Below are 24894 nucleotides of genomic sequence, written 5' to 3' on the forward strand. Positions count from 1 at the left end.
TGACTTACTACATCAGCTGGATCCGTTGCTCCTCGAAATGAAACTACCAGCACTTCTGGTACATTTTCCAGGGTTATTAGATAGTATTATTCCTCACAGCGTAGGGATTCGCTGTGTTCACAGCGGTAGTAAGAAACTTACTAAACATGATTTTATAATCCAGCTGGTGGGCGTTTACATGTTTGAATGGCTTGCCTTAGATCATTTGCGTTTGAATACCACGCGCTCTCCGTGGGCGTGGCACATTAACGCATAATGAGCTGGAAAGAAAAAGACTGACATCTCTCTCTTTTCATACAGATTACATAAACTGAGAATATTTGTTTTTTTATATGAATTAATTCATTTAAAAGAAGAGAGTTCAAGCTTCATTATGGAAAAACACTCGTGCCTGTATGACAAGTATTCGCGAAATTACAGTTAATTTTCGGACGCGTTTCAGAATGGACTTAACTGACAGAGAGGAGGCAGAAAGCACCCTGTCATGCTGTTGGCCATATCCCACTGTAGCAGACGCATATTGCAGTATTAAGGCTAACGATTAATCGATTAATTGATTGATTGTTAATTTAAACGACGATCGATCATGGGAATATGTGAAAATTGACATCCCTATTGTATATTCTTCATTCTTTCATGATGCTGAAGAACATCTATGTTAGAGACATTCAAGCACTTCATCAGATTTAGATAAACAGTTAAAGGGGTCATATAATGCCATTTTTGTACAAGATAATATGAATCTTTAGGGTCTAAATGAAAACTTTGTAATATACTTTTATTAAAAATTCTCATTAGTATTTTAAGAAAACACTAATTTTACCTGCTCAAAAACAGCTCTGTTTTCAGCATGCCGTTTCAGTGTATATGCCTTTAAATGATAATGAGCTTGCTGACTCCGCCCCTCTGTTCTTTGGGGCGTTTTTGACACAATGCACGTGGAGTGTTGCCTTGACAACAGTTGATGGTATATTTTGGCAAAAGAATGGCAGCGGGAGTCTCTGAGGACACATCTGTAGTGTTGCCATACCAATTTGAACCGGAGTCGGACCCGGAACAAGATGACGGCCCCGAAGAAGTTCGACCATTAAGTAGTGGTCGACCGATATGGGTTTTTTGATTGCTGATATCTTAGAGAGCAGGGTGGCCGATGGCCGATATAAAGCCGATATTTATATTTGTATATCAAACAAATATATATATATATATATATATATATACACACACACTTTAAATTTATATAAATCAATATTTAATAAATTAGATACATTTAATAAATATTTAAAAATATTTAAAATAAACATGCTTAGGCCCTATACTTTAGATGGCAACTTCTTGAATCTGCAATCCTATTACAGTATTTTTCACAAATAAAGTAATTGTTTAAAAATATATGAATATGTGAATAAAAAGGAAGTAAACACTGTAACAGGGCACTCAGTAATCTGGTAATTTCATGTGCACTGATAATCATATTTTTTTTACTTTGACTTCTGACAAGGTAACGCTAATTTTACATACAGCACACAGTGAAAACGACATGAATATGACACCGTGGGCAACTGGATATAGCACAGCATATTTTAAAATGAAGGATTTAAAGTTTTTCGATCGCGTCTCCTGTGAAGCTGATCTTCTGTTCGCATTTACTCACTTCGCACGGACCGTCACTCGCAGGAACACGTTTATGAGGCTACAAATGCACACTTCACAAGATATCACAGCTGGATTCGATTAAATCTGCAAGGTTTGTGAAATTTAATGTTTATTAGATATTCAGAGATTTGTTTAAATGATATAGATGCGCATTTGCTGAATGTTGACGGTAAATGAGAAAGTATTTTAGCCTGATTGTTTGCCTTTTCGGTTACAAATAATATAAAAGCAAACGCATTACTTTTTCGCATACCATTTACTTTCTTTGATTACCAGTTCTGTAGCCACCGGTTCTGTCTAACAAACTGTTAGATATGACTGACAGAGAGACGGAGAATGTGAGTGAGCGCTGTGTGATAGGGCTGTCAAAATTGCTCAAAAATGACGTTCGAATATTCCCTCTGAAAAACACACATATATTCGAACTATTCGAATATCTCGTTGCGCATTTTTTCAATGACGTGCATTACGTCAATAACAGGACAAATTAATACAAAGAGACATAACTACTTGTAAAGGTAGTTTATTTAAATTTAAACACATTTAACAACGAATTACCTACACAAAAACAAGTAAAACAACTAATGGCAAAGACCGCAGACCTCACTCTCGCTTGCTATATCTAATCAGTCAGTACAGTACACTAATGTTTCTGTTTAACGTTAAATAAAATGAGGCATACAATTCCGAGAAATGTGACAACGAACTTTTACCCTGAGGTTCATAAAAAATAAAGTGCTATTACAAATGAAAAAGGCTACTTACATTATTTGGTGCTTGTATTAAAAAAAGGAAGAAAAAAAAAACTTACATAGCTTGCATACAACTTTATCTCGCGGCTCCACAATTTTACCATCCACCGACCAAATTCCAAAGTACTTCCAGACATGGCTTTTTAGATTTTGGGGGGTTAAAATCAATTTCTCTGCTGCGGTCGAGTTGGGATCTGCACTTTCTGCCATCTTCCATGTAAATCAACTTTCAGCAGTGACGCTGTGCCAGTGCGACTCCCGTGACCTGTTCCTGATCCTTCAGGTAGCGCGCGCACGCCTCCGCTACCGCGTTTTTTCCCCCCACATTCGAATATTAATTTTCACCTTCGAATTTCTGTTTTTTAAAACTATTCGAATATATATTCGAATTTAGAATATTCGTTGACAGCCCTACTGTGTGATCAGGCGCTGCCGTTCTCTTCTCAGGTGCTGGTGTTCTCAGCGCCGCCCGTCAAAATAAAAGTCTGCAGCGCCGTCAAAATAAAAGTCCCGCTTCCAAAACATCGGCCAATCAGAAAAACTTATCGGCCGATGCCGATATTTTAAAAAAGCCAAATATCGGCTGATATATCGGCCGTGGCGATATATCGGTCGACCACTACCATTAAGGCTCGAACAGGACGTTTCTGAATGGTTGGTTAACGTAATGTCACTTTGATCTACATAAACATTTTATTTACATTTTATTAATTTTGCTGACGCTTTTATCCAAAGCGACTTACAATTGCTATGTATGTCAGAGGTCGCACGCCTCTGGAGCAATTAGGGGTTAAGTGTCTTGCTCAGGGACACATTGGTGTCTCACAGTGGATTCGAACCCGGGTCTCTCACACCAAAGGCATGTGTCTTATCCACTGCGCCATCACCACCTCATGATCTATTTTTGAATGTACTGTCAGGGTAGAGTAGTGGGATACAAACGCTATGTGTTTACTGTATAGGTTAGTTCGTAGACAGATTTATGTTGAAAAACTTTTTTTTGGTAAATGTAGGCTTGTCAGTGATGCGTAACGTTGTCTCAGTTTTCGGTACAACTATCATGACTGAAACATGTCCTGTCATGTCAGTAATGATTCTAGCAGTAGTTGAAGGATACCTTAGAATTTGTTGTATGTTTAGTGCAGTACGAAAATGTTTTATGTTTTACTTAGTGTTAGCACGTTAACTGTAACACCTGCGTACACAGTTTTTAATAACACAATAACCATAACGCGTTGTTCGTTATAAACGTGGGATTATGAATTATATTGAGAACGTCGTAACGTTACATAGAATACATGCCGTAATGTACCCTGAGTGTAAACATTAGCCGCATTCATCGTGAAGCGTGCAAGCGATTTGCAAAGATTAATATGTATCGTAAAAGGTTAATAAAACGTTATACTCACTTCTTCAGGAGGTGCAGCAGGAACACGAATAGTTGGTACCGATTCCTTTTTCAGGAGCAGCTTCTTAGCAAAACCAGCTTTATACTGACCCTCGTTTAAAAAGCAGTCTGTTGAGAAATGATTCGCGCCAACATGAACGCATTTACGTTGATCGTGGGGAATATTCCCATCGTAAACAAAACTCCGCCACTGCTGTCAATCAACAACCGTGGGAGGGGCGTCACACGCCGTGTGACGTCACACGGTGAAACGGCTCGATTTGAGACGGGAATACATATAAGGAGATTAAAACAAAAACACTGGATGGATTTTTATCATTATATGATGGTTGTGTACAGGCACTGCCAACACACATTGCAGTACAATCAACTTGTAAAAGTGCATGTACCATTATATGACCCCTTTAAACAATGAAATGGTACAGAATGTTCTGGGTTTTTTCAACAAATGGTCAGTAAAGGGAGGTTTGAGAATTTTTTATATTGATTGTCAAGTCAAGTCACCTTGATTTATACAGCGCTTTTAACAGTATGGATTGTTTCAAAGTAAGGGTGTCACGATTTCGATTTTAAATCGAAATCGATCGAAATTAATTCACAATCTCAAAAATCGAAATAAAAAATGGAATCGTCGATGCTGCCACGCCCCCATGTCGCGCCCGTGATGGAAAGTTCGGATGGTTTTACTGACTCTATTGTTCATCAAAATTAACTAATCTTTTTTCTAGTCATTTCAGGGGCTTTAAATGTTATACTTTTAACAGGCAAATTCCCCGAACACATCCACCTACGCAGTCTTGATCATATTCTGAATTAAGAAATCATTATAATGCAGTCAAAAATAATTTACAGGGAACATTAATAATTACTTGACCTTCCGAGTCTTTTGTTCATTTGTCGCGTGACAGAGGCAATGAACGAACGGATCGTTCATGAACGACTCATCACGGCGCGGGAAAAAACACACGTGTTGAAAGGCTGTGAGTCCTCTAACTTAGATTCTCTGCCCGAGCCCGAACTTGGCCCGACCCGAGCCGATATTTCCCGTCACTATCCTCGGGCCGGGCTCTTGATCTATAGACGTGCACTCCCAACGCAATAGAGTGCGGCGCGGGACTAGATTTGATGGCCGAGCGCGGGCGCGTGCGGTAATGCACTCACTCTGTGTGTGCGGGAGAATAAAACGATTCACAGGACTCCCCCAAACTAGAAATATCTATGAATAAAACATATAAAAACTAATACATTTTTATTTATCTGTTGCAGAAAAGCAACAAGAACAACTAAAACAAAATAGAAACGATTTACAGGCCAGAGTTTCTATTTATAACATGTTTGCAGCGTTGAGCGATTTAGCCAATCACAGACATATGTGTTGATTTCTTGAACGCAATGGCCAATCAGAAGCATTAAAGATAGACTCCCCTCACCGCTCAAAATTGACTTTTTGTTCAGAGCTGAATTCTGTAAGCTGGCAAATCCTCTAATTATAACAAACAAAGTGTGTATATTATGAAAGATTCATTGTGCAGTCAGCTTCATTGATAATAACAGAGATGTGTGAGATCGCGATGAACTGATGTCAGCTTTTTAGGAGCAACAGCAACCTGTGCTTAAAAAAAAAAAAGTAAAAATCGAGAATCGAATGGAACCGTGACCTTAGAATCGAAAATGTAATCGAATCGAGGATTTGGAGAATCGTGACACCCCTATTTCGAAGCAGCTTTACAGTGATAATAGAAGTTAAAGTATCAGTGAAGTTGCGAAGATCATTAGTCATTAACTTAGGGACCGCTAACACGACACCGTTCTAACAGAAAACCCTTAACGCGTTCCGGCTGCCCATCCGCACAAAAAAGTGTGTGGTGTCTCGAACGCACTCCCCGAAATAGGTTCGAAGGTGCAAACGATTACCCGTTTTCTGCGCAAACCTCTGAAACGCAAACCCGTGAAAACGCAGACGACACGCACATGCGTATCACGTGTTCGGTCGATAGGTATGCGTGTTTGAATATATATGTGCGCAGGCGTGTAGACCTGAGTAAGTTCCAGATTTTAGGTGCTAAATAGGAAAAGGATCTACCGCCAGCAGTCGATTTTGATATTCTAGGTATTATTAACTGGCCGGAATTTTGTGATTGCCATAGACGTGAAGGACTATAATGCATTAAGAGCTCACTCGAGTACTGCAGAGCTAAACCATTTAGTGCTTTGTAAGTAATCAGCAATATTTTAAAATGTATACGATGTTTTCAAATGAAAGATTGGTATCAAAGAGCACACCCAGGTTCCTAACCGACGACGAGGACTTGACTAAGCAGCCATCAAGTGTTAGACAGTATTCTAGGTTATTACGTGAGGAAGTTTTTTGTCCAATAATTAGAAATAATTAGTAGGAAATTGATAATCATCCAGTTTTTTTTATATCTGCTGTGCATTCCATTAATTTTGTGAATTGGTAAGTTTCATCAGGGCATGAAGAAATATAGAGCTGAGGATCATCAGCATAACAGTGAAAACTAATGCCATGCTTCCTAATGATATCTCCTAATGGTAGCATGTACAGAGTGAACAGCAACGGTCTTAGTACTGAGCCTTGTGGTACACCATACTGAACTTTTGATCGATAAGACATCTCTTAAAGGTGGGGTATGTGATTTTCTTTTTGACCATTTTTTTAAAATCACTTTAAATCCTATTCCTAGCCCACTTACAGCCACTGAGTTAGAAGCACTGAAATGAAAATTAAGTAATTTAATCATCTGTGAAACGGACAGGACTCGAAAAACTCAAGCCAATCATTTCCAAGACCACCTAGAATCATTGGAGAGAAAATGCCTCAATCAAATGGTCGTACCATACAACCCTCCCCCCACCCCCCTCGCGCACGTGTCCTCTTCGTGCGCATACTCAAAGCTCGTGACCCAGTCACAGTAAGTGCAAGTCGCCCCGGTACAGAGAGAGAGAGAGAGAGAGAGGGTGAGTAAGTGCAATCTCGCGCATCTGAGTTTTGCAGATGCATAATTGCGCGTCCATGTTCTTCGAATGGGTGGAGTCAGAGCCAGCGTTGGAGGAAAGAAGGTAGGACCTTTTGAGTTGTGTATTTTCAAAATCTGACGGCCGTTATGCAAATCACATACCCCACCTTTAATTTCCTGCTATAAACTGATAACGATCAGATAAGTATGATTTAAACCATGCTAGTGCAATTCCATTAATGCCAACATAGTTTTCTAGTCTATTTAAAAGAATGTTGTGGTCGATAGTGTCAAATACAGCACTAAGATCAAGTAACACAAGTAGAGAGATGCAATCACGATCGGATTATAAGAGCAAATTATTTGTGACTCTAATGAGGGCTGTTTCAGTACTATGGTACGGTCTAAATCCTGATTGAAAATCCTTGCAGATATAATTTCCTTCTAAAAAGGAACATAGTTGTGAAGATACTGCCTTTTCTAATATCTTTGACAGGAAAGGTAGATTCGAGATTGGCCTGTAATTGACTAAATCTGTAGGATCAAGTTTGCGTTTTTTTAAACAAACTTTCATAGCCAGCTTAAAAGCTTTTCTAATGACAAAGATGAATTAATGATATTAAGAAGAGGATCTATGACCTCTGGAAGCATATCTTTCATTAGCTTAGTCGGCATTGCGTCTAACATACATGTCGAACAGGGTTCTGCAGTCTGGCAGAATGAAGACAACGTGGTTCCTCGTTCTCATCCCCGTCCATCTGACAGAGGGAGATTCAGAGGACTCCTGGATTGGCCTGCCAAATTGTGGTAGATTTTTCCCCTATTCCTATAAATATCTATACTGAACAAAAAGTCCGTTTTTAACGGTGAGAGGAGTCTATCTTGAATGCTTGTGATTGGTGCTGGGCGGTTTGACCAAAAATTTACATCACATTTTTTCAAAATTATGCCGGTTTGACGTTTTTTTTTTTTCATGCATAATCAGGTGTTCAAAGCATTTTCTACTGGTTGAGAGAGGAGTTACTGCAGTAAATTGACTTAGGATGGTCTATTTTACTGTCATTAGTGAATATTGTAGAATAGAATAGCGCCCAGTATAACCTAAAATTGTTATTTCTTAACGTTCTAATAACGTTCTTATAACAAGGAAATAACGTTAATACAACGTTTATATAACGGGAGAATTTAACGTTCTAATGACATTTGAATTGTGTTCTTATAACCAAGCAAGAACGTTAGTACAACGTTTATAATGGGAGAATTGAACGTTCTTATAACGTTTTGAATAAAGTTCTTATAACCAAGAAATAACATTAATACAACGTCTAAAAACTGGACGTTTTGAATGTTCCTAGAACATTCAGAAATAATGTTTTTATAACTTAATGGGAACGTTATGAAAACGTTCTTATAACCTAAAATTGTTAGCTGGGGAAGAGGAGAGATTCGCGATTGCACTGAACACGTTTTATGTGCAGGATTCTCTGAGCGAGCCCAGAGAAAATAGACCAACGTGAGCAACGTATATCTGAGAGTGCGGCACATTATATTCAGCGCGCGAGCAGATTGATTCACGCTCGCGCATTAAATTAATGTACTTTCGCGCTACAATAATGCGCGCTCGACATTTGACAGGAAAATAACGCCATAGTTCTGCAGCATCCATCTTCCCTGTGACGTAACACCAGAGCACTGCTGTTTACCCATAGACAGTAAAAGAAAACTGCTGTTTACCCTCGCCTCGCAGTCGCTGCTTAGAAGTGCAACATTGTAAAGGGTCCGTCTGAAACAGTGTCGCGCAGCGTAATGTTCGTTCCGAACGTTGTGTAATTAAATACATCGGTATGGCGGTATATTAAAAATTAATATCATAACAAAAATATACACCGGTTTTCGGTATGAACCGGTATACCGCTCAGCACTACTTGTGATTGGCCATTGCGTTCAAGAAATCAACACATATGTCTGTGATTGGCTACATCGCACAACGCTGCAAACATGTTATAAAAAGAAACTCTGGCCTGTAAATCGTTTCTATTTTGTTTTAGTTGTTCTTGTTGCTTTTCTGCAACAGATGAATAAAAATGTATTAGTTTTTATGTTTTATTCATAGATATTTCTAGTTTGCGGGAGTCCCGCGAATCGTTTTATTCTCCCGCAACGCGCACACACACAGAGTGAGTGCATTACCGCCCGCGCTCGCACTCGCACAAGTGTTTGTTTGTGTGTGAGTGTGTGCACTCATTGGGATAATTGTAAACGCGTGTTGTGGCAAAAATTCATCTCAAACAAACATCACTGCGTAAGAGACACTCAGAGTCAAATTATATAAAATAGAAGTATTTATTCTTGCAAGAATAGGAGCAGTCTAATACACAGTTGTTACCCTGTGCAGAAGAGTGACACACCCCCAGACAGACTGAACTAGCTTTTATCTTAGTTTCAAGGCCTTCTTCCCCCCAGAGCCTTCCTCCCAGTAGTTTTCCATAGACGTCACTAGTTGGCCCACTAAGCTCCCCTGCACCAAATGGCCTTCTGACATCTAGGTCAGAGGTCCTTGTTTGTCTGTTCTCTGGAGTGTCTCCCCCTTCTGCCTCCCCAGGTACATAAACAGAATCTTCTCTCACTACAAGTGAGAGACACACATGTGACATTATTTGAATCATCTATATTTTACTAAAGATCAATGAATATCATTAAAATTGCCACCACACGCGCAAACACAGACAGAAAAGACATGCCATCGTGGAAATAAGATAAATAACATATTACTTAAGGGTAATATTTAGTTTGTTTAATAAAATAACAAATTGTAATCTGGCGCTATAAAGAAAATCAAATCAAATTTAATTGACCTTCAAGGGGGGCGGGGCGAGCCGTTAGGAGGGCGGGGCGCCCCCCTTATATAATGGTAGGGGAAACACTGTTTTTGTTTATTTTCTTCTAACAGGGTTGAAAAATAAGCAGATCTACAGCTTTTAAGGCCTCTATGTACGCAATCATGCTCTCTTTCCATGAAATGTGAAATACCTCTAGTTTTGTTTTCTTCTAGTTGTGCTCCATTTTTCTGGCTGCTCTCTTAAGGGCCTGAGTGTGCTCGTGGTACCACGGTGTTGGACTATTTTCTTTAATCTTCAAGCGCAAAGGAGCAACTGTGTCTAAAGTGCTGGAAAAGAGAGAGTTTAAAGTTTCTGTCGCAATATCGATTTCGTCTAAACTATCTGGGATGCTGAGATTATAAAACTGATCAGGAAGATTATTAATAACAACATTGATTCCATGTGATATTAAATCTAGAGTATGATTACTACAATGAGTAGGTCCTGACACGTGTTGTCTAACTCCAATAGAGTTAAGAATGTCTCTAAATGCCAATTCTAGTGCATCTTTTTCGTTATCTACATGTATATTAAAATCACCAACAATTAGGGCTTTATCTGCAGCCAGTACTAACTCTGATAGAAAATCAGCAAGTTATTTGATAGTCTGTATGGTTCCCTGGTGGCCTGTGTACAGAAACCATAGCGCGTAAAAGGCAAAAGTTTGAAGCTAAATTGACGTGCGTCTGAGGTGAAATCCACTTCTTGTGGGAGGGGCAAGTGCTAGGCGGTTGTCTGTTTGCAAGATGGCTGATGTTGATCGCGCATTCATCGAGAGTCACCGCTTGGTATTTGCTCTGGAGAGCAGAACAGCGGCGTAGGGGTCATCGTCACCGTACTTGCGTCCACCAGACCCTCCGGAGGCGTTCCCAGTTTGGCGAGTTTCACCATTTGCTCCAGGAGCTGCGCCTGGATGACGGCCGCTTTCAGCGGTACTTCCACCTGTCCCGCGCCCAATTTGATGACCTGTTGTCCCGCATCAGAGCGATGATCACCCTCGCCCATCTAATCTGGCATTTATTTTTGTTTTAATGATAAATGGAGCCAGCCTCTAAAAGTGATTAACCTGTCCTGTGATTTTTTTTCTTTTTTCTCACACAACACTGTCCAGACACGAACTATGTTCTTATGCACTAAAGTATGTTGGTTGTCTTTACATTATAATAATAATGTGTCATATAATCTAGATTAGATATGGAATAAATAGCATTCAATACAAAATGAATATGTCTCATTTATTGAAATCAAGTTTTTATGTTATAAAATGTTTGCTTTGTTGTGCATTAGAACCACACCAGGCATTTAGTTATATTACAAAATAAGTTATTGAGGCCAAACACATCAAATAACATTATGAACTGAAAACCGGGCCTGCCCCCGTTTATCACGTCACTTCACCATGTGACAGCAGCAAGCAGGCTCCTGGTTGGTTAACGCAGCGCGAATTGACGCCAACGTTCCGATTTTTCAACTCTGGCATTTGACCCGAATTTGTGTCACAGTGCACAAAAAGCACCAAATAAAATCACTCGCGCCAGACTCTCATATGCATCATTCGCGTGAACTGGACGCGCGAATGAGGCGAATTCGCGTCCACCACGGCAAATGCCTCATTCGCGCCGCAGGACCTTCAGACGCGCGTAAACTCGTCTTTACATTGACGAAACATGGAAATCATTCGCGCCAGACGCTCGATTCACGTTTGGTGTGAATGCGGCATAAGACTTTGGCATATTACTAGAGAGAAGAGCAGCTTTCTCTCTTTGAATTATTTTGATGTACTGAAAATTAAATGTAATAATTGTTTCTTTCATGTCAGACCTGATGGAAGAGAGCGAGGAGAGAGAAGAACTGAGTGAAGTGAAGGAGGAGAGAGAAGAACTGAGTGAAGTGAAGGAGGAGAGAGAAGAACTGAGTGAAGTGAAGGAGGAGAGTGAAGAACTGAGTGAAGTGAAGGAGGAACATCATGTTCAACCTGGAGGAAAACCCTTGAGTCCCTCAAAGACTAAACAGACATTTTTAAAGAAAAGAAGAGCCAAGAAATCTTTCACCTGCACTCAGTGTGGAAAGAGTCTCAAAAGCAAACAATTTCTTGAGATTCACATCAAAGTTCATACTGGAGAACAGCCATTCACATGTGATCAGTGCGGGAAGAGTTTCAGTCGATCTTCAAACCTTAAAGATCACATGAGGATCCACACAGGAGAGAGGCCATTCACATGTGATCAGTGCGGCAAAACATTTCTCTGTGCAGCAGCACTGAAGAGACACCTGAGAGTTCATACGAAGGAGAAGCCACATTCATGTTCTGTGTGTGGAAAGAGTTTTTCACTGCTGCAATATTTACATATACATGAGAAAATTCATACTAGTGTGAGAGAGTACATGTGCTTTGAGTGTGAGAAGACTTTTACTACAGCAAACTGTTTAAAACGGCATCAGAGAATTCACACTGGAGAAAAACCTTACAAGTGTTCACACTGTGACAAGAGATTCAGTCGATCATCATCTCTGAAAACACATAAGATGATCCACACTGGAGAAAAACCTTACAAGTGTTCACACTGTGACAAGAGATTCACTGAGTCATCATCTCTGAAAAGACATGAGAGGATCCACACTGGAGAGAAATTACACGCGTGTGATCAGTGCGGGACGAGTTTCTATATTAAAAATAACCTGAAGCTACACATGAGACTTCATACTGGAGAGAAGCCGTTCTCATGTGATCAGTGCGGGAAGAGATTCAGTCAATCATCATCCCTTAATGTTCACATGAGGATCCACACCGGAGAGAAGCCGTTCACATGTGATCAATGTGGCAGATCATTTCTTAGGGCATCAGAGCTGAAGAAACACCTGACAGTTCATACGAAGGAGAAGCCGCATTCATGTTCTGTCTGTGGAAAGAGTTTTTCACTGCGGCAAACTTTACACGCACATCAGAAAATACATACTGGTGTGAGAGAGTACATGTGCTTTGAGTGTGAGAAGACTTTTACTACAGCAAACTGTTTAAAACAGCACCAGAGAATTCACACTGGAGAAAAACCTTACAAGTGTTCACACTGTGACAAGAGATTCAGACAGTCAACAGATCTGAAAACACACGAGAGGATCCACACTGGAGAAAAACCTTACAAGTGTTCACACTGTGACAAGAGATTCAGTCGATCATCATATATGAAAACGCATGAGAGGATTCACAGTAGAGCGAAACTACACGCGTGTGATCAGTGCGGGACGAGTTTCTCTATTAAATGTCACCTGAAGCTACACATGAAGATCCACACAGTGGAAGACCACTTAAACACAGTCTGAGATCACGGTAAGTAGTTTATTTTCATGTGTTGAGCAACAAAGTCTCTTCTGTGCAAGTTAGTCACACATCACTCTATAGCCAAATCTCTCCTCTCCACCTATAGCTGTGTGTGGTGAGCACAGGACACTTTGTTGATTGATTAATATCTATTAACTCTGTTCAACCAACAGGAATGTGTAATTTGTCATTTCAGACCAATGCAAAACAACAAACAAATTTGCTCTCTGACAGTAGGTGGCGCTCATGTAAAGCAGAAATACAGCACCAGGGTTTTTCCTGGCTCAAAATGAGGCGGAGGTGGTAAAATTGTAACACTAGGGGGTTCCGGGGGCATGCTCCCCCGGGAGAAAATTTTGTATATTTTAAAGATAAATTCATTAATCTGGTGCACTTTGAGTCACTCAAATCTGTTGATAAAAATAAATAATAATCCACCCGCCAGCCATCCATATTCTTTGATTTAGATATCTGCATCTGATCATCACATTACAATTATTCAATTAAGCATGATAATATGGTAACATATCACACAATTAACATTTATTTAAATTAAAAGTTCTTCTTTTGGCAAAATTACATTCTCTTTATAGCCTAAACAGAGGCTTTACTCCCTTTAAACTTATTGTCAATGTTTCATTTTTGAAAACACTCTTATCAGAACAATTTTTTGTACCTTTATAAAGGGCATTTTCCCCCTAATTTTATTTAATGTATGCTCTAAGTTTCATTTCAAATTCTTACATTTTATCAATACATTCAATTAAAATAATAAGACACTAGGCTGTTACCAATCAAATTAAATAATTTACATTGAAAAATTATAACTGTATTAAATGAGATTATTTTGAATATTTTTTGAATATACAAGGAATGTTGAAAAGAATGATACTTTGAAACTAAACCGCCAGTAGGAGGCGGCAGGCGGCCATCTTAATGAGCGAGTCATTGAGTCATTAATGTAAACGATTCGTTCAAACGGCTGATTGATTCAGAATGAGGCGGTTTAATAATGGGCAATTGAATCTTTGACTCAAGCGATTAGTTCAAAACGCTGAATGATTCAGTAATGAATCATGGATGAGTGTTGCTGTGAGACGCGATATGGTTCTGTTGTTTGGAACTATTTTCGCTGCTAAAACAGAACAAAAACAGTCTAAAAATGTAAGTAACTTAATTTTAACTATTTGTTTATTGAACTGTTATGAAATTAATATCTCGGTTTCAATCGTGATGGCATTCAGGAAAACAGCACTCTGGTCGTGTGTAGGTTTCTTAACTATAATTAATGTTATAAATAACTGCGCGAGACTCAACAGCGCAACTTTGTTACCGTCAGTACATTAGGTACCATGATGGGAGTTCCGTGTCTTTATTACACTCATTTAGCTGTCATCCACCCTCGATTGAATGGAATGTTTTTATTACTCGACCCGCGGATTATGATCCGTGCAGCACTATCGGCTAACTACACGGTTAGAGAATGGACACAAGCGGGAATCGCGACAGAACTGTTACGGTGGAAAAAGTGTATATGAGCACGTGACTGTCTGTCCGAGTTTTGTCGAGAGGCGGCACGAAATTTGACGGAGGCGGCCGCCTCATAATTGTCTATGCAGGAAAAACCCTGAGCACTATACAGGGCTCTAGACTGTGACTATTTACTCTATTACTATTTACTAATAGCCCTGAATAGCCCTGACTTTTCACAGGGCTCTAGACTGGTCATGTTTTCCTGCCGGTGCGAGAGAGCTGCCATTTCTGCTGCATACGAGAAACCTCACACGGCAAACAAAAGCAGAATGAAACCACGCTACTCGTCTGAGCTGCGCAGCGCAAACAGTTTATCAGCTCAGAGCAATACTAGACAGGGTTTACTCGTGGGCTGATCTCGATCACGCAACGACATCACTACACAGCGCTGGCAGATCCATTGAGAAAGCATTTTAAAGCTTTCAATACAATACGGTTTCATTAATGTTCCTGGCACCAAGTTTACTCCACAAAAGAAAGTAGTTCAGGAAATATTTGAAAATGAGGATGTAAATTTTTCAATATCCAAAACTAATGCCTGCAGTTGAAATACATTTTAGTTTTTTTTATGACTATCAGTTCTATATTTTTTATACAATTTAATATTTTTTTATGACTATCAGTGTGCATTGAAACAAATCTTTGTGTTTCATTCGCAGGAAGACCTACACTTCAGGTATTTAGGAAGGAACTGGCAGACATTTGACCAGGCGACCCATGGCCTTTGGGCTGGTTTAATGGGAAGCACATTCAAGTTCAAGTTTCAAGAAAAAAATTAAAGCACCTAAAAAACCTCTGAGAATGATGAAATGAACTAGTTTACAGTTTAATGATACATCTTTGCTCTGTATTTTTTGTGATATGTTGCTGTTTTATAAATTTAATAAAATGGAAATGTTTTGTAATAGAATATAAAAGGCAAGTCATAATTATACTTGAATTGATTATTTTATTGTAATATTGGACTAATATTAAAAGATTGTTCAATAACAAAATATAGTTTGTGAACTGATTATTTAATCAACGTTTGTTCTTTCATTTTGTTCTTATACAAAGAATCTCCACAACAGCAATTGAATGAAAAGACAGTAACAGCAAGGTAAAACAGGGTTCCAACTTCCTATGCCTATGCATTTTTCATTTCAAAATGCCATACTGTTGTAAGGGTGGATTAGGGTTCAGCCTGTAGGACTGCTGAATAACGAAAACATTTCTGTCTGGACCACTGATGGTACGCTTGATTATCAGTAAGATAGTAGAAAACTGTACATTTCTTGTCTATTACCACCCACTTCTACCAAAGATGGAAATAAGCGCAGTTACAATAGCTAAATATGTGGGAGCGTTGCTATAGTGTGACGATATTGTATTGCAATAGGTAGCCCTTCAAAATCAATACCAAATCAAAACTAGTTTGCACATTATTTGTAATTGAAAGGGTTTAATGACAATATATGGTTATGGTTACACTTAGATACGAGATAGATACGAAATAGATGAGATGATAAAAACTTACCATTAATTGTACCCAGCATATATGTCAAATGTTGCCTGAGAGATAGAAAGAGAGGGAGAGTGTAGAGTAAGAGACAAAGATGGAGTTCCCCAAGAAAGAGAGCCAGAGAATAAAAAGGGCCAGAGCAACTTGTATTCCTTCCTTGACCATGTGACTGTAACCCAAATGTGAGACGTTCAAACTGACGAATCAGATAATTACAATTTTCCTCATTGTACTAAAGGTGTGACAATTCGTAGACCCCCGATGTACACACATTTCGGCCTACAGGCCTTGAGCACTGTGATTACTTCACTTATACCTCTGCCTATAGGAATTCCAAATGGTTATTGGGGTAAGAAAGAGGGGGGTTGAAACAGTAAAAGCAAATGTTTTTGTTCATTTTCAAATATCTTTATTTTCAATCTTACACTTTTCCAAACAGACTGAAATTTCCAACCCTTTCTCTAGATTTGTTCTGACCATAATCAACATACATGATTCATACAACATTATATTTGGTATACAGTACAATCATCTGTAAATATTTTCTCAGGTTTTTTCATTGGTTTTCTTGAAGTTATGAGCACTAACATGATGAAAAGAAACCTAAAATGCTTTATAACCTGCGTGATTTGATCACCAAGCAGTCAAATAAGTTAAATGGTAGTTTGCTTCTTTATCTGTTGCTGGTAGAGTGGCAAATGCACAATCATTTAGTGATATTCAAAAGGGACTCGCTTATGATAAAGACAAACAATCTCTAAACGATTAAAATGAATCAAATACCCTTAAAATTGTGTATATATTTACTAGACTATAAAACCAGCAAAAAATAAACTGGAAAAAATATACCAAAATATAATTACTATATACACTCACCTAAAGGATTATTAGGAACACCATACTAATACTGTGTTTGACCCCCTTTCGCCTTCAGAACTGCCTTAATTCTACGTGGCATTGATTCAACAAGGTGCTGAAAGCATTCTTTAGAAATGTTAGCCCATATTGATAGGATAGCATCTTGCAGTTGATGGAGACCACATCACATCCCAAAGATGCTCTATTGGGTTGAGATCTGGTGACTGTGGGGGCCATTTTAGTACATTGAACTCATTGTCATGTTCAAGAAACCAATTTGAAATGATTCAAGCTTTGTGACATGTTGCATTATCCTGCTGGAAGTAGCCATCAGAGGATGGGTACATGGTGGCCATAAAGGGATGGACATGGTCAGAAACAATGCTCAGGTAGGCCGTGGCATTTAAACGATGCCCAATTGGCACTAAGCGGCCTAAAGTGTGCCAAGAAAACATCCCCCACACCATTAAACGACCACCACCAGCCTGCACAGTGGTAACAAGGTATGATGGATCCATGTTCTCATTCTGTTTATGCCAAATTCTGACTACTATCTGAATGTCTCAACAGAAATTGAAACTCATCACACCAGCACGGCAAAATGCCACCAAAGGCAAAAGCAGAAACGAAGGCTGTCTCATATCTTCCTGTTGTGTGTCACTCTCTTGCACAGCGTAACTTCTGTGTACTAGACTGAACCTATTCTTGCAAGAATAAATACTTTCCTTTTTATTAATTTGACTCTGAGTGTCTCTTACGCAGTGATGATGTTTAACAGAATTTTTGCCACCACAATTTTGGTGTCAGAGTGGGGTTCCTTGGAAGTGCCTTCTGGATCTGAGAGCGGACGGTGTTTGGCCACCTGGACTGAGCAGTTCCAGCTCTACCTCGTAAGCTTGAGAGAGAGGGGCCGACCGCTGTCGGGTCCGGGAGGGGCTCCACTGGAATCAAAAGAAAGCGAACCCGTGGCAACCAACATATCTCTGGTAAGAGACGTCTAAAATATTTTCTTTTGGGGAAAAGTATTTTGTTTCGGGTATGAAATGTGAGCGAACCATATTGGCTGAGGGCTGTTTCTGTGGTACGTAATCTGAGATTAATTGAGATCTATATATAGATCAAGAGGTTTCAAACAGATACGAGAGGAAATTATCTGAGATTAATTGAGGTCTGTAACAGATCAAGAGATTTCAAACAGATAGGTAACCTGAAAATGAGATGTTCCACGACGGAGCAAATTGTTTTTAGGTACTGAGGCTAATTAGGGGGAACCAGAACAGTTTTTGGTAAACCTTAATTAGGAGGGCACTAATAGTGCAACCCGACCGATTTGGGTTAAAAGAAAAAATCGGGTCTGTTGGGGACGCCTAACAGATCAGGAAAACGCGCGTTGAAGAGAAATCCACAGAGAACAGAGAAGCAGCCAATATGGGGAAGTCTCAAGGTAAGCATGCAAAATTTGATACACCGGTTTTTCTATCAAATGAGAAAATTATGGGGGAAAATTTATGTTTTAGATATTGAAAAAACTGAGAAAATACCATGATTTCCCCAGGGAGGGAACACTGAGCACAACTAGACTGAAAGTAGTGCGAGAATCAGTTGAACAGGGCAGTGAGAAACAAAAAGGTTGTTATGGCTGCATTCAACATGTGTGAATAGGCAGATAAAAAAGTCGAACTGCCAGGAGAAATAAAGTTTTTACTTCTTCATCCAGTAAATGGATGCATGACATTAGATGTCTGAGAACTTAAATTTACATGATAAGGATTGAAGTAGCAAGCAGCAATAAGGCTGTCTGTGTGAAATAGAGGGAACTGTAAGTGAGAGACTTGATGGAAGAGGGAAGTGAAAAACAAAAAGGTTGGTGTGTGAGATATGTGTGTGGGGATTGTTAGCAAACAATCATGTACTGGTTAGATAATGAAGGAACTGGCATGTAGAGAAAAGAAAGAATTAGCATGTAGAACAGAGGATGCAGAAGGAACTGACATGTAGGGAAAGATTGAGAAGGAATATAGTAGAAAACTATATGTGATGAAAATAAAATGTCTGACAGAATTTATGGAAGTCAAATTAACTGTATGAAAAATGATTAACGGGGATTAATGTGATATAAAGATAAGGAATGTTTCATTAAGCAAAATGGGAAAAATTCTATATTTTAATGGTAAAATAATGATTGAAATTAGTTTTAGTTTTAGTTTGATAACCATTGTGTTTTGAACCTAGGGTCCAGCTATGCTGGGGGTACAGAAACAGGGTTTGCTTATTCACCTCGGTTTCCGGATGTTAGATATGTACTTGTTCTGTAATTAGGGTTGTTGATGATAATACCAAATTAGTAAAATGTAAAGACAACTTTGACCAAAAATTCTGAAAATCAATAATGTATAATGTTGGATATTTTGTTGATATTAAGTCATTGAAGCAAAAGATATTGTCTGTTTTATAAATGAAATTATGGGTCGGGGATAATTTCCCTGGACAAGTATGACTAAAGTTAAACGAAAACTTTGTGAAAACAACTTAGAATATTTTGAGCATTTCGATGCAGCTTATTAAAATTAATGTGCGGCCAATGTTTGTGATGAAGATTATGATTTGGCTATTGTGATTAAATCCGCCACTGGTGGACTGTAAAAGAATACAGAGAACTGCTTAATCAGTGGCTCTGTTTACATTCCTGAATGGGACACACACTGCTTCAAGGGTGTGCAGTAAGTTGGAGCCGTTTGCAAGATGACAGGGAGTGTTTTAATTGTGGTCATCAGGACCATCTAACATGTAACTGTAAATGCCCACCGAGAAGGTGTAAAAAAACAAAGTGTAATATAGTGACACATTTCTGGTAATAATGTAGGTTTGAAAGTAGATCAGTGTTTATATAACGATATTAAAGTTTTCGTCTGAGAAAGAGTAAGAGATAAAAACAAGGTCAAGAGATTGAAGTATTAAAGTGAATCCTTTTAAAGAAAAGATCTATAATAGTAATTTTTAAAAGTGAATTGATGAATACAGGTTGATGTAAAATTAATGACTCCAACAAATGTGAGTAGCAAAATATATCAAAGTAACTAACAGGATGAATGTGTTGTAATTAAACATTTAAAAAAGGATTTTAGAGTATATAGAGAGACTAATCTCACAGATGATTTACAATAACTGCAAAAGTATCACAAGCAGAGAGTGCTTGCCTCGTCAAAAAGTAAATCCTAATTGGAGATTGAGAAATGTGAAACGTTATTGAGAACTAGAATAATTATTTTTATGTAAGAACAAATAAGCAGAAGTAGTAGGCTACCGAATTAACAGTTGCTAAATGTAAAATGTGTTGAAAGGCATCTGAGTAAACAAACAGCTTGAAAAGTTGACCATGAAAGAACTAGAAGCTGATGTTTTGCTTTCAAAAGATAAGGTTGTTATTGGCTGTAATGAAACAGTTCGCTTATCTGAATCTGGTGTGTGCTGTGGCTGAAACTGCCAGTGCAACAGACTCAATCTGAGTGGAAATTTGTAATGCCTACATTTCCTGATGTATGGGCAAAAGACAACTGTAAAACTATGTTTATTTGAAAACACATGTAATTTCTGGCAAAGATGCCTTAAGCTGGGCTAGAGTTAAAATATGGTAGATAAAGTCTGATGTTAAAAGTTTTATGACAATGCAGTGTACCAGTCCTGAATGCCTCAGAGTCTCTCTCTGATTCAATGTCAGCTAAAAGCTGTTATCTGAGCCTGTGTCATAAGTAAAGCACAGTGTTTAAGTTGAAAATCATAGACATGGAGATGTTAAAAGAAATCATTACCATTCAGAGGGCAATTTGTATTTAAATGTTAAAAATGTTAAAAGTAAAACTGAATGACTTTAAAGAAGTCTTTAAAATAATGCAGACCTTAAACGATAGAGGTGACATTTTGATTAGCGTATTTTAGGACCAGTAACAACTTTGTCTCATTTTAGTCTCCACCATTCAGGACCGATGGCTCCGGCTACAGATGAAGTACACTGAATGTACGGTTGTGATCTAAATTCACTGAGTATAGTCTAAGTAGCTAGGTTGCTCATTTTAAGATAGTTAATGGATTTAAGTGATTAAATACTGTTGTTATTAATCTGTCTCCCTGTGAACACTATTAGGCAATCGGAATGGCTCTGGTGACTCTTGAACGTGCCTTTCCTAAGCTCCAGAAAACAGCTGAGTTCTGTTGAAGAAAACTGATTGTATTGGGAATGAGCGGTCACCAGTGTGTACGTACGAGTGGCTACTCAATGACGGGATGATCTTCCTGGCCAGGGGACAGCCCAACGCAGGGGGTCACGAAACAGGTATTATTTGTGAGAAAGGTATGAGAGTTGAGCGCTGATTACTGGAGGCCACCGGGTTCAGCAGAGCATTGAGAGGTGAGATGCGCTGTGAGGTTAAAATTAACTTTACGGCAGTCTGACCCAGAAATGTGAGTTCCTCTATACCACTCACCAGAAACCGCATTGATTGTATGGCTTGTTTTTCATTGTGACAAGTGTCTGCAACTATGCCAGGGGACGACACCCTGAAGAGAAGAAAATTAAAGATAAATGATTAGCGGGAGTGGACTTTCAAAAGCCAGCTGATTCCATGAGGTGATTGCCATTATTTGCTGCGGAGACAGTAACAAAACTTAATTATATGAGGGACATGATGTTGGTTGCCATATGGGCAAGTAAAATGTATAGAAGATTTAATGTTGAGCTAATATGTTTATAACATAGTTTTAACTCCTGAAGGTCGTTGGACATGGTGGTGGCTAAAGATGAAGACAGCTTTGTAGATTTGAGAAGAGTCTGGTTAACAAAGGTGAATGGTAAAAGGTTAATGTAATAAATTTAATATTACAATTTGTCTAAATTACAGTCTTAGGAGGCTGTTGAAAAAGATTATTTGTTTATAGTGAGAGAGACTGCTTGAGCGGAGGAAGGGATGGTAACTGTGTCTGTCTTTCTGTTATCGGCCTGCTAGAGCAAGCTAAAGAACAAAATAGTGATAATGAACCAAAACAACCCAGCTGACTTTGCTAAGATGAAATGAATAATGAACAGACATGCTTTGAAGGTACTGTAGGTAAAAGCTACAGTAAAATGTGAAGTTTAAAATCTTACTTAAAATTTAAATCTTTTTAGAGATGATATAATGAAAAGCGAACATTAAAAATGAACAGTTAAAATATGTGTCTAATATGAGTGTGTGTGATGGTGACTGCACTCTATGTCTTGTATGTGTTAGTTTGGGGTACGAATACTGCGTCTGAATAGTCTGTATATTGTGTCATTAACCTCTGGAATGAGGGTTTTATCATTACAGATGGGTTAAGGCAAATGACACGCTCATGTAAACGAACTGTTGCAGCAACAAAAGGAAAGGTTCGTGGCGCTGCTTGAACAACAACATAACTTCAAAGACTGTAAAAATCATAATGGATTCCACAAACAACAGACTGGATGCAATAACCAAGGATTTACAGGACATAAAAACAAGTTTGCAATTTACACAAAAAGATGTGGATGACATCAAAAATGATGTGGCCAAGTAAACTGAACGCTGCAACGCCATGCAGTCAGACATATTTAAAGTTTGTGACAGTTTACTTGTCGTCACTGACAAAATGGAGTATTTGGAGGGACAATCCAGGCGTAACAACCTCGTTTTTGAGGGAATTCAGGAGGCACTAGGAGAGACTTGGGCCGAGACGGAGGAAAAGGTGAAGAGTACTGGTGGAGAAGTTACAGCTGCAGCGAGAGGTTGAGAGGTTGGGGCAGTCATGGCCTAATGGTAACAGAGTTGGACTGGTGACCCAAAGGTTGCTGGTTCGATTCCAGTACCGGCAGGAATATGACTGAGGTGTCCTTGAGCAAGGCACCTAACCCCCAATCGCTCCCCGGGCGCCACTCAAGGCTGCCCGCTGCTCCGGGTGTGTGTATCCACGTTTGCAGTGTGTGTGTGTGTTCACTACTCACTACTCTGCTCCTAATGTGTGTGCACTTACTTGGATGGGTTAAATGCAGAGGTCAAATTCCAAGTATGGGTTACCATACTTGGCCATCACGTGTCACTTTCACTTTGACTTGAAGTGGAGAGGGCCCACCGTACAGGGAAACCGGGAGGAGAAAGAACAAGGCCAATTTTGGTGAAATTTCTGAGGCACAAGGACAGAGCTGCCATTCTACAACGCACAAAGTTACTGAAAGGATACAAAATCTTTATCAACGAGGATTTTACGGATACCGTCAGAAGGAAAAGGAAGGAACTGATGCCGGATCTCAGAGCTGCGAGAGAAAGGGGGGACATCGCCTATCTAAGACACGACAAACTGGTCATCCATCCTAGGTCCAGTACACCAAAATAGTCGAGTAATATTTCTTCTCCAACCAGGTATGGTGATTCGCTGACTGTATTATGACATCTTTCACAACTCACACACGCACCGGAGCTAATCAACTACGACAGAGGATTGTTGATTATGACAAACAAGAGCTGAACATCTTTCAATACACTGAACATCATTTATAGGACGTGGAAAATGGTATTGATCCGGTGAACAACTTTTTACTTGTCACAACAACAACAGCAACTGCTTTTATTACACTAATGAACAGTTTAATAGTTCCGTTTATACTGAAAACCAACTATCAATAATCCATTTTAATAGCAGAAGCTTGTATGCTAACTTTCACAACATTAAATATTATCTAAATCAGTGCAAACAGCCTTTCAATAGAATTGCTATTTCTGAAACGTGGATAAACAGTGAAAAGGGCTCAGATTTCGAAATTGAATGTTATGAAATGTTTTGTATTAACAGAGGAAATAAGAATGGGGGTGGTGTGGCATTGTACGTAGACAAGAAACTTAATCACAAGGTGGTGGAAAAAATGTCTACTGTGGTGGATGATTTACTTGAATGTGTTACAATAGAAGTATGTAGGGGAAAAAAGTTGCATCTATAGATCACCGGGTTCTAATATTGACTTTTTTAAGGATTGGATGGAGGAAAAATTTACAAAAACAAATCAGAAATTCATGTTCATCTGTGGGGATTTCAACATTGATTTGCTAAATCCAAACAAGCACAATAAGACAGAGGATTGTGTCAATACAGTATATGGTGTGGGCTTTTCCCCCAAAATTACCAGACCCAGTAGGATTACTTCCCATTGTGCAACATTAATTGATAATAGTTTACAAATATTTACAAATGACATAGATAATACAGTGAGTGGACTATTAATAAATGACATCAGTGACCATCTACCAGTTTTTACAGTTTACAACAGCAATTACACATCTAAAAAAGACAACAAACCTCTATTTAGACGGGTCAGAACAGAAGAGTCTATGGTTGCATTTAAAAATTATCTGCATTCACAAGACTGGGAAATAATATACAGGGAAAAAGATATTGATAAAGCATATGGTGAATTCCTAAGATTATTTCATTCATTATATGACAAGAATTGTCCGATAAAAAAATATTGTAGACACCAGAAATATAGTGATAGACCGTTGATTTCAAAAGGATTACAAAATGCCTGTAAAAAGAAAAATATACTTTATAGTGAATTTATTAAACATCGAACGATAGAAGCAGAAAATAAATATAAGAAATATAAAAATAAGTTAATTAAGATTATGAGAACTTGTAAGAAAGAATTCTATAGTAAACTATTAGATAATAATAAAAATAATATGAAGGGTATATGGAATCTACTAAACAGTATTATAAGAAGGGGCACGAGGCAATCTAATTATCCCCAGTATTTCATTTGCAATGAAAAAAAGATTAATAACATGGAGGAGGTGGTCAATAACTTTAATAAATATTTTGCAAATGTTGGACCAGATTTAGCTGGAAAAATTCCTAAGCCACAGATAAGCCATAACATAATGATTTTATTGAAAGAAATCAATGTTCAATGTTTCTAAAAGCAGTAGAAGAAAAAGAAATCATAGACATTGTTATAAAATGCAAAAC

The 24894-nt window shown here is 38.6% G+C and overlaps 5 protein-coding genes across 12 annotated transcripts in view; 4 read left to right on the forward strand and 1 right to left on the reverse strand.

Annotated features, from left to right (window-relative positions):
- Positions 1-24894, forward strand: part of LOC143714418 (uncharacterized) — a 703153-nt gene that overhangs the window by 327129 nt on the left and 351130 nt on the right. The window lies entirely within an intron of this gene.
- Positions 1-24894, reverse strand: part of LOC143714414 (uncharacterized) — a 1189624-nt gene that overhangs the window by 262522 nt on the left and 902208 nt on the right. The gene's annotated exons all lie outside the window — the stretch shown is intronic.
- The window catches only part of LOC143714417 (uncharacterized), a 438587-nt gene that overhangs the window by 62510 nt on the left and 351183 nt on the right, over positions 1-24894 (forward strand). The gene's annotated exons all lie outside the window — the stretch shown is intronic.
- Positions 1-24894, forward strand: part of LOC143714434 (uncharacterized) — a 429922-nt gene that overhangs the window by 28897 nt on the left and 376131 nt on the right. For 2 of the 3 annotated variants that reach the window (XM_077205629.1, XM_077205628.1), the window contains exon 2: positions 11493-13001. In XM_077205629.1, coding sequence (XP_077061744.1) covers positions 11498-12994 — 1497 coding nt within the window. In that variant the 5' untranslated portion in view covers positions 11493-11497 and the 3' untranslated portion in view covers positions 12995-13001. Of the gene's footprint in view, positions 1-11492; positions 13002-15184; positions 15521-24894 lie in introns of those variants that run through there. The other variant, XM_077205626.1, reaches the window with a different exon arrangement.
- The window catches only part of LOC143714476 (uncharacterized), a 75477-nt gene that overhangs the window by 5843 nt on the left and 44740 nt on the right, over positions 1-24894 (forward strand). The gene's annotated exons all lie outside the window — the stretch shown is intronic.

The sequence above is a fragment of the Siphateles boraxobius genome, unplaced genomic scaffold (assembly GCF_051911475.1).
Source record: "Siphateles boraxobius isolate OS27281-9 unplaced genomic scaffold, OSU_SipBor_1 54, whole genome shotgun sequence".
NCBI lineage: Eukaryota > Metazoa > Chordata > Actinopteri > Cypriniformes > Leuciscidae > Siphateles > Siphateles boraxobius.